The following is a 20,321-nucleotide window of genomic DNA, read 5'->3' on the forward strand; positions in this document are numbered from 1 at the left end:
GTTGTAAACATACTGGATTAACATATACAAAAGATCTTAATTTGCCCGCAGAATTATTTTTTATATATAAAAATAATCATTTAGTGCAGCAAAATTAGCGAGATTAATAAAATTCTAATCATTGTAAAGAAACTAATTTCTGTCGGATTATTTTATGTCGTTGCTACTTATAATAGGTGGCTGACTCAAATATGCTCCAAAGTTTGATCAAATTCCGTTAAAATTCCAAAAGCACTGCAATGGGTCGGGGTCATCTTTCCAAATTACCGAAGGAAACCCTTTCAGTGGAATTTTTAACGATGCAGTGGATCTTTCACCTAAAATAAAAATCGATTGGATCATGTATATTGGGGTTGACTCATGAAAATATGAGACGATTGTCAAATAAATACATTTGCAAACAGAACATATTTTAATAGTGTCACAGTGCACCCAAAGTTATGAAAAAACAAGTGCGACAATGCCGCCTGCATTGCACATGACAGGACAGAGGTAAATATTCGTGTTATGAACAGTTGAATTCAAAACAATAAGTAAATACATTATTCTAATCATTAAAAGTCAATCACAATCAAATAAGAATACGAAAGTATACTGCCTATTTTGTCACTAACAAATGTTTCGCCATGGAATGATCCATATGTATTTGGGTCCTCAACATTAAACTTAATAAATACTGGAAGTCTGACCTTTATGCCAGGAATGATATCCTAAATTCCTAAAACATATCTTCCTCAATTTACTCAAAGGCAGCTATATCAATATTTGAGCCACACCATGAGAAAACCAACATAGTGCATTTGCGACCATCATGAATCCAGACTGTTCGCTAACGGTTTCTCTAATTGCAATAGGGTTTGAAAGCGAACAGTATGGATCCTGACCATACTACGCGGATGCTCATGCTGGTGTGGATCCAGGCTGGTCGCAAATGCACTACGTTGATTTTCTCATGGTGCGGATTTTAACAAAGTAAATATCAATTAATTTAGTATAAATTCTACGTTTGTGCTATGCTGTCTACAAGGTGATTGTTTTGATTCTATATACCCTTTTGTTTCATATATGACTTCATTCGTTCTTCACCAATTTGCCCAAAATCGTATCTCGATGTTTTAAAAGTTAGTATAAAAGATAGAGATAAACGTGAAGCGAGACCGAGCGAATCTAATCCCGTTATTGTTGTAGTGTTCATTTGTAAAAATATTGAATAAAACTACCATCAACATTAAATTGTATTTTATATTTTCATCTTTGGGATCCGGGATTCATTTACTGCCAATCTATCTGTCAACCCGTCCTGCACACGTTTTGAGTTATGAGCTTCGTTTTACAGTTAGTATTCAATTCAAATGACACTCAAGTGAACATACACATAAAGTCGGAGGATTTGTGCCAGATATTTTACATGTGCTTTTGTTTTGTCTATGTCGTGTTATTAAATCGTCCATTTTCAGGGGACATCATGAGAAAACCAACATAGTGCATTTGCGACCAGCATGGATTCAGACCAGCTTGCGCATCCGCGCAGTCTGGTCAGGATCCACGCTGTTCGCTTTCAAAGCCTATTGTAATTAGAGAAACCGTTAGCGAACAGCATGTATCCTGACCATACTGCCCGGATGCGTAGGCTGGTCTGGATCCATGCTGGTCGCAAATGCACTATGTTGTTTTTCTCATGGTGCGGCTCATATGTAATCAGAAGATGGCCCTTACTAACAGATATAAAATAAAATGGCGGGAAAGTCTAAACTTTTGAAAAAGTACAAGAATGAAATATATTAATTAAAATGTTGACATTTCTCTTGTTTTGTTACATTTATGGTAAAATTGCAACAAGAGTTACTTAAGTGATCCAACTTACGAGAAAAAAAGAAGTTCAATTGTCTGTTTAGCGATGGAAGCCTTAGGAGGACAGTTGGGTTAGATTTTTGTACTGTGTATAAATAGACTACTCTTTAGTCATTTCATTTGAAAACATCCTCTGTCTAACGTTTTTAGAAGACCCTTTGAAATGGATGGAAATACGTATTCATTTATATTTCGTTTACATTTACGTTGAAAAGTGTAATAGGTTTTAGTGGATTTTGCTATAATGTATAAAAAATATAACGTATTTTACATAGTCTGTCACTTGTAATACAGCCACCTTATTAACAAGTAGATTAACCTTGCTGAAAAGGTCATTTCAACGGAAATAAACACAGCTAAGTTGACTGGTCGTAAAAATAAGATCTTACTGTACCTTCAAACAAGTTCCGAATGAATAACTTGTTACAGACAACGTTTAAGTCTTCATACTTGCATTTAATAAAAATATACAAAAAAAAAAAACGATTTTCGAGAGTAAAAACCTTTTTCCCATTGGTATTTTGAGCTTTAACTATCTTTTAGGTTTTTCTATGCGATCATTTATGCATCGGAAATTTCTCCAAACTTTGTTAGATATTGCCACTAAATACTGGTAGTTTGGCCTTTGTTCCAGGAATAAACATTTCTCATTTCTTCACTGATGAGCGAAACGTCTTTGCTTGTTATTGTTGTTTATTATTATTTTATACAATAAATGAAACTTTCATGTGCTCATCAAACAAAATTTGCTTTAAAACTTAACCAGGGTCGACCCGAAACTAAGACCAGCAGAACTGGTGCCACTAACTGACTTTGTCTGCTAATATACTGTCAAAAATACTTTTAAGTCCAGAAAAGCTGCCCGGCAGTGCTACTGTGGTTGTCGGAGGGAGATCTTCATTAAAATCTTCATTAGCAGATGGAATATGGCGTTTGCTTACCCGATGATTATATCAGGTCAGTGCGGTTATCTAGGTTTAATCAACGACATTCCTTAAGGATGTTTCAGTAATTAAAAAGAAACTTTATTCAATAAAAGCGTAAAACGAATTATTTGTTTTGAAGATATAGTCCTTTTGCAGGGGTTTCTGCGTTTACTTTTGCTGTTATGACCCCCGTGCAAATAACTGGAGGACTCAAATTTGCCTATAACAATGCAACCATCAGGATATGGACATCATCTTACCAAGGTCAAGGTCAGTACAATATACATATAATAAATTTTTGTCATCGCTTATAACATGTCTCAAGTCAACAGATGTTTTTCATGTGTGTTTGGACAAACAACTGATACCATTCACCTGATCAAACTATGACTTCGGGGTACAACTTCTGACATGCTTCTTAAGCAGTATGACCACGCCAAAATGTTACATATGAGCCGCGCCATGAGAAAACCAACAAAGTGGCTTTGCGACCAGCATGGATCCAGACCAGCCTGCGCATCCGCGCAGTCTGGTCAGGATCCATGCTGTTCGCAGTCGCAAAGCCACTATGTTGGTTTTCTCATGGCGCGGCTCAATATTATGTGGTTTCTTGCTGTCCTGATTAAAGATTAGATGCACACTTTTTCAGTAGTTTGTGAGTCCGATTCTATAAAATTGTGAATTTAGTCAGCCTCTTAAGAGAAGTGGCATTGAATATGTCTGTATTTATTGCAAATAAGATAATAAATTATATATCTTAACGGTATAATGTGACACCAGCAACGAGATTAGCAAACATTTGTTTTATCATCTTAAGAATAAACTATTGAAAAAGAAAAAAATGTATGAAATTCTGCATTTTTTTTCCCAGATGGAATGATATTCGGTAGGAGCGATGGTTGGGGACATGCAAGAACGTTCTATGGAATGTCAGTCGCAGGTCACGTTGACGTTTTCGCATGGTGTGACCTTGTACTTTCATATGAACAAAAACTAGCATTTGGCCCGGATGTGACTGAGGATCTGCAATTTTCGTTTCCTCGGGTCTACACAGCATTTGAAGATTTTTACACGTCCATTATGGTAAGATTAAATATCTTATGTATAAATTTGACACGCTTTTTTCTTTCCATTTTACAGACGTAAGGATACTTAACATGAATTACTTCACTTTTTAAATTTCAGACATGATTTAAGGTAGAAGACTGTTCAAGTTTTGGTTGATTTTGTACGAGCTTAAGTATGAAAATTAAAATTACATGCAGCCAGGCATTGACATTTCAGCAGTCGCTTTTTACAGTGTTTGGATTTGTATTGGAATATCCATTCAACAAATATTTATATATAAAACATCATGGATTAATCAGCACACAACTGACTGCGATGTCAATTTAATTGATGGGAAATATATATACAAACATATTTGTCAAGTGTGTGTTGATTGATTAAGACATATACCAACCACGAATTGCTGGCGACCTATTTATCAATGACAGTCGTAATTCTTTGAATAAATCCACCCGAAACAAACTGTATCTAGTGTTATATTACTGTCCGGTTAACAGAATTGACAAAGCAATTATTGATAATATATTGTTAAAGGAACAGGATCCTAGATTTTGACTAAAATGACCTTTGCTCGATCATGTTATATGCATCAGAACATGACTTTTTTTCTAAAAACATGTCCGAGTCGGGGTAGTAATGGAAAAAAAAACCTTTATTATCTTCTTAACAAATACACCACTGATATAAGGAAGACTTACTACACGACCGTTAAATATAAAGGTTTATGATTAAGGCAATTTACCTCTGTTACCCTGTTACAAACACTTGTCGAATTTGAGTGGTACAAGTAATTACGGTTCAAACATCAACTGAGTGTTTTTATGTTTGACATTAAAAAATAAAAATGTGAAATTTTGCAAATCCAAAGGAAAAAAATCTTCATTTACGACATACACTGCCCACTGCACTCGCAAAAAGCCATTACAAATATTCTGCGCCTTTGCGGTCAATTGATACGTAGGTGTGATAATGGCATAACTAAATAGCATTTTGTTGCGGTCCATTGACTGGATATACTATTAGGTAGTTTTGGACTCGACTTTTCCTTTTACCGTCGTTTATATGACTGAAAAATTGTTGAAAAAGACGTTAAATCCGAACACACACACACACTTTTCCTTTTATTAAAATAATTATGACGAGTTGGATATCACAGCTTTGATCCAGAACTCGAAAAGGTTTGTTTTCGCTTCAGAATAACTTTTGAGTGAATAAACTCGATTAATTTTAGGTTTTAGAAAATTTAATAAATGATAGTTTGACTTTTCAAATCCATGTAAAAGAAGTTAAAAACAGAGAAATGAAAAAGTGATTTCGTATTTCTGCCAATAACTTTTTCGAGAAAAGACGTGTATAGTTTATATTTATTGTACGCTAGATGAATGTGTTCGTGTATAATCTAAAATTAATCGAGTTCATTCATTCAGAAGTTATGTTGAAGCAAAAACTAACATTTACACGTTCTGGATCGAAGCTCGTCATAATTATTTTGATATTAATCGGAAAATCTAATAGCATATCCAGTCAATGGACAAAGGTACATGAATACAAAAATGCCCTTACTTTCATCAAGGCAGTAATCTGTCATCACAAGCGCCGGTAATACGGTGTGGATCAACTGATATGGAATTTGGACATATTTCCCAAAAATTATTTCATTTTTATACTTTATGATTGTAAACACTGGGATTAAGCTGATGTACGAAGTTATCGAAAGCAAACTAAGGCGAGCTTTCAATCATGTACGGCTCTCTACACAAAGCGACAACGCTCAGGTTCAGTGGTAAACCATCAGGATCTATGAAAACTGTTTTGTGTATAGGCAGTAAGCTCGTAACAAAACTCGGCGATTTCCATGTGGTCACATATAATCGAAAAGCAAGTCACCATTTTCCGGACTTAAAGGTAGCTAGCTCATCGAGCGCAAGACTTTCCGTAAAGCCGGAAAATGCCGAAATTATATACGAAGAATGACGTTTTTCCGTTTATTAAAACGGATCTGCTCCCTACATCTGTTTCTTTGTCATTAAACATAGAGCATGTGAAATAAATATTTTCGGACGAACGAATATTTATAAAAAATATACTTACATTTAATAGCGACTATGTAATCTATATCTATATCAACAATTCTCTTATTTTACTTGAAATTTAAATTACTTTATTTAATGATTTCATAGAAATATAATATGAAAAGTAGTCCTCTCCTATTTCATGTAATATAGGATCTATATCAACTGTTATGGAGATAGATATAAAATAACAGACGAATCATATAGTTATAGCAACTGACTTTTTGTTCCACTCAAGCATGCTAAAAGTAATCGATTATTTTATAGATATTGACTATCGATAGAATCAGTCCAAAACTGCCGAGAATAAAATCAAGTTGTTGTATAACTTTAGGTACAGGCAGTCGATGGTCCGAACCAAGGTTATTTCTTTGAAGGTGTCGGAAGCGCAATGCCCAATACTTACAACCTTGGTCAACCGTGTGCTTACGGTGGCCTTATATATGCATACAATGAGACCTCAGTTCGAATCTGGCGTCCAGACCACGCCACGGGTGCTGCGATCTGCATATCAGATAGTATGGGATTTGGAATCAACTCTCAGGCTTCACAGAATGGACAACTTGTCTTCAGGGTTTATCAACCGCCTTCTTTCAGTGAGTAATTGCACGTTAAATTTGGTATTGCTTTTTTGCTGTTAACACCAATCAATTTCACAAGTTGATAAGCTTTTTCAACAATGCTGTTCATTTTGTTGAATTTATTTTAGTACCAGTTCACTTGTCAGTTACAGGAAATGTTTTACATTTGTCCTGCACTCTTCTCTATTTGGGGGAGGTTGAGGGTGGGGGGGGGGGGGGGGGGGGAGGGGCTAGAGTCCATGTAGTGAACAGGTTCTTATTGTTAATCTTAATTTACTGATTGTTATTTTAGATTTGAAATGGTGCCAAATACAACCTTTAAAGACGCTTATACTGAAATGTCCCAATTTCTGTTTAGAATAATTTTTTCACATCAAACGTATTTTGCCATTTTTAGAAGAAACTTATAACCGTATTTATTTCTAAAACGTTGTTATGTTGTCTTGAATGTATCTAAGCTCTTACTACCTTTCTACAATACATAAACCTTATCTTATCTTCAAATCTAAACGTATCTTATCTTACAGAGAAAGCGGAGGAGTATGAGCCAATGAAACTTGTGTGCAGTCACTTCGCAATGCTCGGCAATGATACAGCCTACAACAGCACTCCAATCGCCAGTCAGCAGAACATAACCACGTTGATTTCGTGTGATTACTCGTGTCGTCAACACAGCACGTGTGTGACCTACTCATTCAGCAATGACACGTGTCACATGTATAATACAAGTGACAATACGCTTCTGTTTACAAAATCCGATTCGCAAGTCTGGACACTGAAGGCTAGAGTTGTTAATGTAGAAGAAGAACCGTAAACTTTGTAATAAATCCTCTGTACTAGTCATTCTGAAGAGAAGTACTCGTAACTGTCTGAACAAAATGATCTTCGTAATATTTGAGGAACTGATTTTCCACCTAATTATCAAATAGATAGTTGATTAATTTTGTAAAACATAGGGCATAGTATAGCAATTTCAGACCACCAGGTGACTAAAACAATGTCAGCTACGGTATATATGTCTAAACTAAGATCAACATTTAAAACAATATGCAAATTCATTACCGATAGATTTAGGACTATGAATGTTAGTGTCGACGTCTCTCATGTCGTGTTGGCAACGTGAAAACATGACAACACGAAAAACTCGATAAATGGTGTAACTTTGCACAAACTATCAACATTTAGGTATACAAGCATAATTTATCTGTCGATCTGTCGTTGTGACGGGTAGGACCGTGAATGCCGTGCTTTTGCGCTTTGTCTCGTGTTTTCGGGTTATCGTCCCACCGACAAGCGTGAAATGAAAACTAGATGTATAGCATATCTGTCGGGTTTCCATGTTTAAGTGCCAGCAATCCGCCGATAAAATGATAAATTCACCCGGAAACTCAACAATCTGAGGGCGTTTATACAACAAATGTATTTTTCAGCTGTCGTTATAACGATTATGAACATGTCTTGTTTGCGCCGTTACCTCTCGCGTGTTCACCCCGCGGCCACGGCAACTCACCTTTTCGACATGTAGTTTATTTGTCGGGTTTTATTTGGTCGTGTTCCCTGCCTGGCAGCACGACAACTCGGTAGATAGCGTTTCTGTCAAAATTTATGTTTTCGTGTTGGCAACCCAGCAGAGAGAGTTTACAATAATTGGAAAGGGTTTGCTTTTTTCCCATTGATGTGGCAAACAGAACAGATATTCATCCAAAGTTACTAGCACATTTGTTGGACTTGATTGAACAATAATAACATTTGTTTGTTAATGTACCAGAATACTTAAAATAGATGCTGTATTCTTTTAACAAATAATTCATTTATTATATAGAGACAAAAATACTGCCAGTTGAAACTGAAATCACTCTGAAATATGTTGCTGAACATCAATTGTCGATTGTAGTTTGTCCAAAACAGACCAGGATGAATATCCAAAAAGCCCATCCGCTTAGCCCAATAGGGAGAGCACAGTTCTACGGACCTCGGGTCGTGAGTTCGATCCCCGGGCGGAGCCTATATTCTCCGTGACGATTTGATAAAAAACATTGTGTCTGAAATCATTCGTCCTCCACCTCTGACTCATGTGGGGAAGTTGGCAGTTACTTGCGGAGAACAGGTTTGTACTGGTAGAGAATGGAGGAACACTGGTTAGTTTAACTGCCCGCCGTTACATAACTGAAATACTGTTGAAAAACGGCGTTAAACCCAAAACAAATCTGAATATCCAACAGGTATTAAAGCCACGTTCCAAAAAAGCAGCCTCTTTGAAGCGCAACCATTAGCACGTGGACGCGAACAAGGCTGGCGCACACAAAAACACGAAATGCAAAGACAAAGCAAACACATAAGGACGAACAAAGAAAGAAACACATTTCGGCAGCGCCTTGGGACGGTCAGTGGCAAAGTCTATGAACATATAAGGAAATTCTAATGAACATACTATTTTTAATTACCTCCCTTTATGGCTGTTATTGTAAAAAAATCATATGCAGTATTAAAAGTAGCCCTTTTCTAACAATGCAGTTATGCATAACATCTATTTAGATAACTGTTTTACCTGAATTTAACATAAAATTTAAAGACTTATTGAACTTTGACAGTAATAGGTACAGGAACATTTTTATTTGAATATGGAAACTTTGGAATTAAACTGTCCAACATTTTTACATTGTCACATAACCATTTCACTTTAGCGACTTGAAAAAAAGGGTATTAAATTTCACTAACAAAACTGAACTACTGAAAACCGGAAAACATTATTTGTATGTATTACAGGTAGTTTGCAAAATATATGATATATATCTATAAAAACTAGTAAAACAAAACACCCGATATTCTGATACAAAAACATTGTCTCACTAGGACTATGTTGTTATTATTTCTTGTCCTTAGAAATCAGGGAGTTCTTTTAATGTCAGAAATAAGATAAGAAAAATCTTACATAGTTACAGCATTTCAGATGAAACAGATTAAAGTAGCGGAATGTTTATTGAAAAGGGTACTCATTTCTAAACATTGCCGATTAAATTTTAACTTGTAGCGGGTAACTTGATGTTTATTGCAACTTTTCTAAAATAGGTTTAAGTAACGTTCAGTTGGAAACCAACAAAATTTGTAAACTGTTTACACATTGCAAAGTTCATTTGAATTAGTTTAAACAAAATGGTAATTTGCATTATCTAAAGTTGATACTAAATACATGTAAAAGTATACGAGTAATATGGGGTAAATAACTCTGAAGTAAATGGCTCATAAATGAGCACATCAATTCATCCGATCCTCGTTTTCTTTTAGAAGACTACCGAATGTAGAACCTTGAATCATTACGGGCAAGTTTATATTTGTATTCATAGGCAATACTAAAATACTTTACAAAAAGTAACACTGGCCATTTTGATTCCATCTGCCAAATTGTATTGTTCGTCTTGAAAGAGACTATAACTAGAGAAAAATAAAGAGTAAATTTCTTCTATAAAAACAGTCACTGATTCGATCGCTTGTAGATGTGGATGAATTAACTCTCACGGGAAAAGAATTCAAGGAAGTGACATGTTAAACAAATATTTACATATACGTATTTGATATTCTTATCTCGTATCTAAAAGAAATGGTAACAAATACGTGTCAAACAATCAAAGTACTTTTTTTAAAGTCTGGTATATGAAAGTGTTGGGTATTTAGTTTCGGATAAATGTCTATTCCGGATTACAGTATTATATTAAATTATTTTATGATCTGGAAATCTAAATCTATAGATAAAACTGTCATTTCCAAAACATGACTAAATACAGTGGAGAACACAGACAGGTAAAAAGCCTTGGTATGTCTAGTTAAATTTGCTTTTCCTTAAAAACATTTCAGTTTGAACACCCGATTTCAATGTTCTGATAAAAATACATTGCCTTTTTAAGGACTTTCTTGTTAATATTTCTTGTCCTTAGAAATCGTGGTGCTCCTTCAATGTCAGAAGCAAAGTAAAACAGATATATAAAAGACAAATGGTAGTTTACATGAAAATATTACAGTTCTTTGCATGTTTTTTTGTTGTTGTTGTTGTTGTTGTTTTTTCACTTGAACGTGTAAAGTTCTTAGAAAAATAAAATTTGCATGTACAGATGTAAGATAGAAATGGCAAAGTAGGACTTGGAAAGCAAAATGTAAGACAATAATTCGATATAAATCAATGTGATATTGTTACCACAATTTGTAGAGAAATACAAGTTAGACTGGCAATTCGAATATACATCCGACATGAAGGATGTTATGACAAAAATAATACTGAAAATGGTGCGTTAATATTTCCAATCATGTCAGGCATAACGCACGACACTACTGGTATATTGAAAAGCTTAGAAGACTGGATAACAAAAAAAATCTCACATAGTACAATTATTTTAGATGAAACAGATTTAAAATAGCGGAATGTTTATTGAAAAGGGTGTTCAAGCAGGTATGAAAGTTTTGATTCCATGCTTTAGTTTGATGTAAATGAGATGTGAAACCAAAATATTTAAAGCCTTTTGGCGCCATATAACCTGTACTGTGTTGGTGTGCCGCAATACCCAAATTAAAAAATCGAAAATCCCTATAATTGTGTAATTCAATGAATAAGCATATTTCTCTATAATTTGGTATTATACTAGTACATATTGACCGAGTATATGTTTCTATATTGGCTACCTGAACATGACAGTTCAAAAGTATTAAAAATAATTGTATTTATTTAACTGTTCTTTAGTTTGTATTATCATATAACATTGAAACCTCTAGTATTGTATTGACAGCTCTATTGCATAAATACAGAGAAAAATAGGCCTCTTTATGGATGTATATAGCATTTTACTACATTAATCATGTGTAAGCTTTTTGTGCAAAGACGAAAGTCCACCAGAAAAGCGACATTAACATAACGTTGCAATACATAGAGCATTCACCATGGAAACGGGGAAACAGGTTGAGCAAATGTAAACATAATTACACAATGATAAACCCAGAAGTACAAACACAAACAAATATGCAGAAGCAACGTAGTATGGCACAATTATTGAACGTTCAGCGTTTCAGTAAAACTCAGAGATGATATTAACATTAAATTGTGACCATTGACGGAGCATTTATTAGTGAATGTTAGAGATAAATGATTTCAACAACGTTAAATTAATTAACTACTAACCAATCTATAACATGGTTAAAAACGTTTATATGCTGTCCAAATGCAAGCTATTAAGGTATTATTAAAGTATCAATGTTTAATTTCTTGACCTTAGAAAGCAACTCGTTCTTAATCTTTATTTCATTGATCACCATCTCTGTAGCAGCGTTGACAAACATTGTTTGTTTTCCAATAACTTTATATAACTGTATAATTATCAAATCAAGCTCATGCGGAATGTTAATTCAATCCAAGCAATTTCACAGCTTTACTATCTCCAAAGATGTTGAATATGGCCCAAAACGTCTTCTTAACGTCAACGCCTATAAAAACCACGTTATCAGACGTTACGTTTGGTGACAGGTATGCTTTTCCTTCGTTATCTACTCTGAAACTGTACAAATTATCAGAAGAATAAAACTTCTCGAATATGAACACCTCCGTGTTCGGAATCGATACGCTTAGATTAGCGTCACAGGTTACTAAGCTACCAAGCGGTAAGCTATCCGGCGACGTATAGATTATCCCTACGTTCAGGTTTGCCATCCATCCAGTTTCGATTTCAGATATATTGAAATGTAGTGTTTGTCCAACACGAAGTGGACGATCAGTAAGACACACAGACCAACAGTAACCTTCATATCTCGTAGCAACGGTGTCGTTTTCAGACAGAGTGATCTTTGGGCCATGAGCAGACTCGCTGAACTTCATTGGTTCTGCAAGATTGTAATTAAATAAATAAACAAACTATTATCTAAATATATATATTTTTTCTTTACTGTATCCATTACAACATTTCTTAGAATGTTTTCCTGTCGGAGCTTTATCACAAAAGAGCAACATAAAACTGTTTTTGTGTGTGTTTCGGAAATATCCTGACTATTAACTTTCGTTGAAAGGCGAACCTTTGTTTATAACCTTTATAAATATTTGGTCCATAAAAAGTTTAAACACTAACCGAGCTTGTCCTCATCCAAAAGAAGTCCATGCGTACGTAAGCAAGACAGAAAAACTAGGAGAGCTACTGAAATTCTATGCATTCTTTGTTGTAAAGCCACCAAATTTACACCGTGATCCCTTACTTTGTCAGGTCAGAAGATAAGATCTATGTTCGTGTATATAACAGAAAGATAAAGTATGTTTGTTCTTCATATGTTTATAGCTAGACCAATTTAGCAAATTCATATAAGTGATCCCCGATTTTATGTTACACTAAATGTATCACTGCTCCTCCGCGGTACATTTTATATTCGAAATAACGATAGCGTGGATTAACCACAATTGTGACATATCGTCTGCAACACATGTTATATTAGGAACGTTTGTTTGTTTGTTTTGGGTTTAACGCCGTTACAGTATTTCAGTTATGTAACGGCGGGAAGTTAAACCTAACCAGTGTTCCTGGATTGGATTCTGTACTAGTACAAACCTGTTCTCCGCAAGTAACTGCCAATTTCCCCACATGCATCAGAGATAGAGGAAGAATGATGTCAGACACAATGTCTTTTATAAAATCGTCATGGAGAACACACGCCCTGCCCGGTGATCGAAATCGCGACCCCGTGATTCGTAAATCTGCGCTCTCTCTACTGAAATAAGCGTGTGGGCTTATATCAGGAATGACAATGAAGCGGAAGCAATAGCAGAATTGTGCATGATCACACACATTTGTGGTGAGACATTCTATTCTCGTTTGCAATTGCATTCTGTAGGATGATAATAAAATGGCAGCAAGTGAATATGATTAAACATAATTTAGCACATTGTGAGGCTCATTTGTAATGCTTACTTTATCAAGAATGACAACAGCATTGGTGTAAAAGAGATCTTTAATAGTATATTAAAAACATCCGCAGGTATTTGCTTCTTAGTGCCTATCCAGATTGCCTGTTTATGGAATTTGATATTTTTAGACCGCACCATAGATGCAATATAGCTATTTCTGAACACGTTTTGACTTTCTTTTATCGTATGGCGATTATGGAGGAAGACCCCAGGTGTCCCTCTTTGCTTTGTTGCAGACACATGGAGGACACCTAAGTTAAACCACCGATGTATATCTTCTTGTCGTTCACTTCCCCCCCCCCCACCCCACCTTATCTCCACCCCCATCGACGTACGACCTAGTGGCCCTACGCTTTGCACTTTAACTCTTAAACTAAGCAATCTGACGGATTTACAAGCGTGCAGCTATTACAATTGTTTCTCAAATATGCCTTTCACTCAACTCTGCTTACCAATATGTTGCTTGTTTGATCCTGTAGCAACTTGATGAAATGTTTATAAGCTGTAGGAGAATAAATTGCACGATATTTTTTTTAATTCAGATTGTTCTTTTTTAATAAAAGCAAGTATTTACGCAGACAGATAAGTACAGTCATATCATGGTTTCATTCTAACTCAATCCAAGCAATTTCACAGCTTTGCTGTCTCCAAAGATGTTAAATATTACCCAGAATGTCCTATTTACATCAAATTCCGTGAATATTACATCATCATTGGTTACATTTGGTGACAAATACGCTATCCCCGCTTCATCCACTCTAAAACTATACACATTGTCAGAGGAATAAAATCTCTCAAAGATGAAAACCTTCGTGTCCGGAAGTGATGCACTGACATTGGCGTCGCACAAGACGAGGCTTCCAGGCAAGAAGCTATCAGGTGATTTGTAAATGATTCCGACATTCAAGTTTGCCAACCATCCCATTTCAATTTCAGTAATATTGAAATGCAACGTCTCCCCTACAGGCAATGGTTGATCACTAAAGCACACCGAGTAGCAGCCGCCTTCATATCGCCTAGCAACCGTGTCGTTGTCAAGGAGAACAATTTTTGGACCATGTGTAGAACTAAACTTCATAGATTCTGAAATAAAGGTGTCACTGTTTTATAATTTGCTATGACATTTTTCAATCGAAGATCGTGTAATGGCAACTATTATACGTTTATGTCGAATTAAGTCTTTTGTTTACTTTCCACTTGAATTTGATCCGTTTTTGCCAATATACCTTTCAGATGCCTTCAGAATTCTATAAGCAAGTAAACTATTCAGGCACAATACGATAATTACAATTGTTCTACTGAGATTTGACATGTAGACAAATAAAAGAAAATGTAAAGTATTTTCAACAAATGATTTGACCCAAATTATCACCAAACAGCTTTGAGACTTCTATATAGCTAATTGGAATCAGAAGAAGATTTTACACATATATATAATTATTCCATGGAATTTAACATTCTAGCAAATGAAGGGAAAAATACATTTCAAGATATGTTCGTCAAACTGCTTTGGCCAATTTGCAGTCAGACTGTATTCTAAATTCTATTTCGCCGAAGGCATTAAATGAACTGTTCATAAATATATATATACATACTCAGATTATCAATATCGCTCCACTGACATCTAACTTGACACTGGAAGAAAATTAAAACTAAAAAAGTGAAACTACACATTTTTATAACACAATGACTGTTGTCACTATTGAGTTGTATGTACTTAAGCACAGAAAGATAAGAGTCGTGCCAAAAATATCTGCTACAATAACAACGTATCTTAGGTGAAAGCGTATACTAGTTTATTTGCAGAAAAAAACAGATCTATATTTACATTTTATCTATTTATTAATTAATTAATTTATTTATTTTATTTGTTTATTTATCTTTTATTTATTTATTTGTTTATCTATTTTACATCTTTCTTTTTTTTTTGGTAAGACCAAGACCAGGAGGTTGGAGAATACGTTACCCAGTGGCGTAGCTTCTATAAGGCACTGCAAGCCCGGGCCTGCAGATTATCCGAGAAAACGGAAAAATAAAAATGCCAAATATGCAATAAAAATCGAAGGATAAGGGGGTTAGGCTGTAGGAGCTAATGATAATCTAAAAATCAATATTGAACATGTAATTAGAGCTTATTAATTTTATTTCCATGATTAATAAAAACAGATACCAGTACTTTAATTATTTTCTCGCTCGTATACCACCGTTCCGTAAAATATCGCCCTGCAACTTTGTTAATGTCGAAAAATCACTTAAACTAGAATTTGTATAATTTTATTTGATACAAAGAGGGGCTATTTATGAATGGGGGCATTTCAGCGGTACATCGGTACCAAAACAAATATAGGAACCCCCGTCCGCCCGGGCACATTTGTAGGTCTGCATTATTGTGCAACTTTTAAAAAATATGAATACAATCTCATAATTTTAACACTGAAGTTAAATTGAGAGGGCGCCGATGCCGATAGAAATTGTGTCAGAGAGGGTTCCCGTGCAGGGAGTCAGGAGAGATCCTGTGAGGCAAAGAGGCAAACTTTCGCCGACTGAGGGATCCCGTGCATTTGCGAAATCGCAAGTAGGGCGTTTTTAAGGAAACATGATGAAAAAACACACATAAAGTGTATTTACAAATAAGATGGGATCAACGGCTTCACATCTAAGGTACTAGATCGTGACTTGCTATATTTAAGGAAAGTCGCATTTAAGTATCATAAACATCCCACGATGTTCATCCGAGCCATTAAATTTTCTCACCGTCTGCATTACATCTTCGTTTGAACTTGTGTCAACCGATAAAACAAATTTAACGATAAAAAAGCAAAGGGTTATAGCTACGTCTTCCCGTGGTTCATATTTTTATGCACAACATTTGTTCAGGACGTAAGTTTATATTTTCTGAGCTCCCTAGCTGACATAGCAGCGACGTTGGAGTTCATTGTTTACCACATAGAAGGTCCAGTACGCGAACAGAGAGAGATCTCATATGCATACACATCGTGTAGGTGGTTCTCCTATGTATTTATATATATATGTCGACCATTAGAATAATAATAACATGTTTAAAATTGGTATCCTGGATGTACCAATTACCGGTGTATTAATGATTGATATTCCACAATACATGGCATTTGATTCATATGCTTACTAAAATTAAACTCACTTTCAAGAAAAAAGTATTTTCTTTTCATTAAAAGTTAATTTTATTCACCTGGGAACAGAATTATCGTCAATAATAGGTCATGTTTTGACCTACCATGGTCGCCATCTTGGATGTTTACAGTTACCTATTACCGGTGGAATTGTGGGAAATAATGCTACTGCATTAAACTTCCATCCAGAAACACAAAAATAACAAGTAAACACAGCTTAAAGTTCTGGCTACTGGATTATTTAATCTGCTGTGGAGAAGAACAGTATATTATAACATATAACATGAATAAAATAAATGAATGATATCACAAACAGCACTTTGTCCCTTTTTTGTCAAAATCACAGATAAACCAGAATTATCACATTCAGTGGTGATTTAAAGAACTCATCATGACTCCTTAAAAACTTCACAGCACAGCAGTATTTCAGGTGTGTCCAATGACCACAGTTATCACACTTTAGCTTGTAACTGTAATGAAATAAACAAAAATACTTACCACATGCATAACATGCACACAATATTGAATGAAATTTGATTTCTCAGTTCTTAACAATGAAAAGTCTGAAGTTTAGTCCAGTAGTATTGTTCATCAAAAAGGGCGCCAAAAAGCGCAAGTGTGAGGCAGTGCTTGATGACGTCATTTACAAGAGGAAACTCCTTCTGTCACTTATTTTCTGGGGAATTATTCATAATTCATCGAGTGTTATTGAAGTTTATCAGTAAAGTACACTGGAAAAACATATTTTCTATCAAATCATATAGAATAAATAAATAACTTACCCTTAGGAAGGACATATTTCACGGAAGATACACTTGACGAATAGTCGTGTAATTTTGTAAACAAAGGATTCCGGAAGTGCTCTTCAGGAAGTAAATATTCGAGATTTTCGGATTGCACCGGTAATAGGTAACCACCGGTAATAAGTGATGTGAGGATACTATGTGATGAAATTAACGGCGAAAAGGCGTCAGTCTGGTCAATGGATTACAGCTAAAATTTATAGACCAGGGATGTCACATTTTAACGGTATATTGCCTCTTTGTAAATGATGTCAGAAAATAAAATTAATGTTGGGTCAGTCATACTTTCTATTCACAAACTGAATTTTGATTGTTTCTTGTGTTTTTATTGACCTAAACAGCTCCGCTTAGCATCGGTTTTAATCCTCCAGAATGTCTCAGAATGCACCACAGACACTCTAACTTTTCAAAATTTTCTGGGGGAGGATACCCCCATACCTCCCTACCAAACTCGCCCCTTTTCAAAATTTTCTGGGGGAGGATACCCCCATACCTCCCTACCGAACTCGCCCCTTCGGCGCTCGATCTATCGGGCCTGCAACGTATAAAAAGCCAGCTACGCCCCTGGTTACCTATAATGATAGGTTTATAGATTTGCAATTTATGGGGTTTACTATATAAATTTGGTGTTATGTTTGCTGTTCCTTAGCTACCAAGGAGTTCAATCAATATTTAAAGAAATATATATTCACACTTAAACTGGTTAAGGCCATGAGGGATGTTTATATTAGCATTTCATAACCTCTCATGAACAGACTCAATCCAAGTCAGACAGTGTTATCATTTTGTCTGGTTGCGTGGTTCCTATAACATATTTCCACATTTGCACAAACTGCAGTCATTCGAAATATGCCTCTAAAATTGAATTTTGTAGTTATAAATTTCAGTCTCGGTGCAATATGAGCAAAACTTAAATCCTGTTTGGATAAAACAGGATGCACCTTATTACACCAGTGATATCTTTCATATCTATTCGCAACAACACAAATATGTGTACAGGGTCTGATAACAGTTCTTCACTTCCTGGTGCAAACATCTAAATAAAATTCATTATTTACGAAAAGTGATACAAAATTGTTTGACTTTTATAGGTGGAGAGTTACAAGTAAGCCGCATTTTTATAATTTTATATTTAAAGAAAGACATACATTATCGGCATTAGAAGTAAGTAAAATGTGATTAAGTAAAACTTTGCTGCAAGCAGGCGTATTCAGAGATTTTCCAATGTAGGCTAAATAGAAATTGACTTGCTGTGAATGTTCAATCTTTGACATGTTAGATAACTAGTGTCTGAGCTGATAAAAAAACTTTCTAAAACAATATCGAAATCAGTACTAGTATTTTGTTAACAAAACTAAACACATAATTACAAACATGGACTAAAAAAACAACACAAAAATTTATGACATGCCTTTCGGAATCTTCTGGAGTTTATACCGCTCCTTTAAAACAACGGGATATGACACCTGTACTGATCTTAGTACATTCGCGAAAATATTAACGACCCATTGTTTTCGATAAAATTGGTTTGTTCGAGACATTATAGCTTTACAGGACACTCTTCTATTACACGACAAGGAAAACATAATATCTTTCAGCATAGTTCGTTAGCTGATTATATTTGAACATCATCCCTATTAGCATTAGTTTTACAATTATGATAATATATTAAAGTTACTCTTTACTTTATCTGAAACAAAAAGTACAGTGCCCTTAAACAAAATATAAGTGATTGGAAACAATTGGACTTTAATAGGGAGAGGGCATATCTACGGATTGCGGAGTAGTGAGTTCGATCCCCGGGCGAGACTATGTTCTCCGTAACTGGCCGCCGTTACATAACTGAAATACTGTTGAAAACGGCGTTAAACTCAGACCAAATAAACAAACAAATTGATAGGTGAAGAGGACAAGGTGGTTGCATTTTTTATGGATAGACATACATTAAATAAATGAACTGGTATGCACTTTGAGAAAAGATATTTTGATCTGAAACAAAAACTCTCTATATATGCTAGTTGTATTTTTCTTAGGATGTTGATATTACCTGCTTAAGTGTTCCTTTAAATACTGTTTATGTTTTTTAGCTTTTATCATGAAGCATATTTTAGAAAACATTTTGAAGAGTCACAAAATCAGTGGCAATATTTCTGAATATTCATTTTTCTGTTTATTTTCAGATCTTTGACATAGTTATGTTTTCTTTCTTACCGCTGCCCCTTGTAGTTTTATGTTGTGTTGCCTCAGAAGCCACATGTAAGTTTATTAATTAGAAAATAATAACAACAGTAGCATTTTTGCGAATAAGAATAGCATTAAATACACAGCAAATATAAACAAAAACAAATCTATCGCAAAAAGTCTGATCTAAATCAGTGCACTTGTACAACAGCATAGTGATTTTGATATCGTACCACTGCAATGCTTTTTTACGAAACAGTGACACAAAAGAAGTGAAATGCAAATCTTTGACCGTGCAATCAAATATCAATAGATTTCTGAGAATATTTCCCTTTCCTGAAATCAGTAAGATTCATTGATTTACTCTGTTTATGCAAGCTCTCGCTTGGTTTTAAATTGTTATTATAACTATAATCATTATTATTATTATAACAACAGCGTGTAACACAAGATTTAGCGATGTATCGTTTCTCAAAGACTTTGGATTAAAGGCGTCAAGCGAAACTATAAAGAACCAGGCATCTGACGCTTTCACAGGTAGGTATTGGCTTGAACTTGAAAGCGTTTAGAATCAGTGAGTTAAAATTAAATACAAGTCTAGCTCATATACTACAATATATATATTTTTTACAATGTTTTTCGCGAAACTTTTTTGTATTTTGCATATCGTGTCTTTTACCATTGCTTGTGTAAAGGATCCCCCAGATGAGGATTAACTTTTGTTTACGTTGTCTTTTAACTTGGAACACGTTTTGGATTAAG

General features: G+C 35.0%; 3 protein-coding genes and 1 long non-coding RNA gene across 4 annotated transcripts; 2 read left to right on the plus strand and 2 right to left on the minus strand.

Annotated features, from left to right (window-relative positions):
* Positions 1 to 6,256: 6,256 nt before the first annotated feature.
* LOC128559709 (uncharacterized) lies at positions 6,257 to 7,406 on the plus strand. Its single transcript, XM_053552073.1, has 2 exons — positions 6,257 to 6,513; positions 7,026 to 7,406. Exons 1-2 carry the CDS (start codon positions 6,309 to 6,311, stop codon positions 7,310 to 7,312), a joined length of 492 nt encoding a protein of 163 aa, XP_053408048.1. The 5' UTR covers positions 6,257 to 6,308; the 3' UTR covers positions 7,313 to 7,406.
* A 4,001-nt stretch (positions 7,407 to 11,407) lies between these two features.
* Positions 11,408 to 12,748, minus strand: LOC128559710 (protein neuralized-like). The gene is made up of 2 exons (XM_053552074.1): positions 12,600 to 12,748; positions 11,408 to 12,357 (listed from the first exon to the last, which is right to left on the minus strand). Exons 1-2 carry the CDS (start codon positions 12,679 to 12,681, stop codon positions 11,882 to 11,884), a joined length of 558 nt encoding a protein of 185 aa, XP_053408049.1. The 5' UTR covers positions 12,682 to 12,748; the 3' UTR covers positions 11,408 to 11,881.
* A 1,125-nt stretch (positions 12,749 to 13,873) lies between these two features.
* LOC128559711 (protein neuralized-like) lies at positions 13,874 to 15,154 on the minus strand. Its single transcript, XM_053552075.1, has 2 exons — positions 15,022 to 15,154; positions 13,874 to 14,509 (listed from the first exon to the last, which is right to left on the minus strand). The coding sequence occupies exons 1-2, from the start codon at positions 15,098 to 15,100 to the stop codon at positions 14,037 to 14,039; spliced, it is 552 nt and encodes a 183-aa protein (XP_053408050.1). The 5' UTR covers positions 15,101 to 15,154; the 3' UTR covers positions 13,874 to 14,036.
* Positions 15,155 to 18,352: 3,198 nt separating this feature from the next.
* LOC128559581 (uncharacterized) lies at positions 18,353 to 20,061 on the plus strand. Its single transcript, XR_008372482.1, has 3 exons — positions 18,353 to 18,483; positions 19,559 to 19,634; positions 19,998 to 20,061. It is a non-coding gene; the product is annotated as an uncharacterized LOC128559581 (long non-coding RNA).
* The last annotated feature ends 260 nt before the right edge of the window (positions 20,062 to 20,321 follow it).

This window comes from Mercenaria mercenaria, chromosome 9, assembly GCF_021730395.1.
Source record: "Mercenaria mercenaria strain notata chromosome 9, MADL_Memer_1, whole genome shotgun sequence".
NCBI classification, from domain to species: domain Eukaryota; kingdom Metazoa; phylum Mollusca; class Bivalvia; order Venerida; family Veneridae; genus Mercenaria; species Mercenaria mercenaria.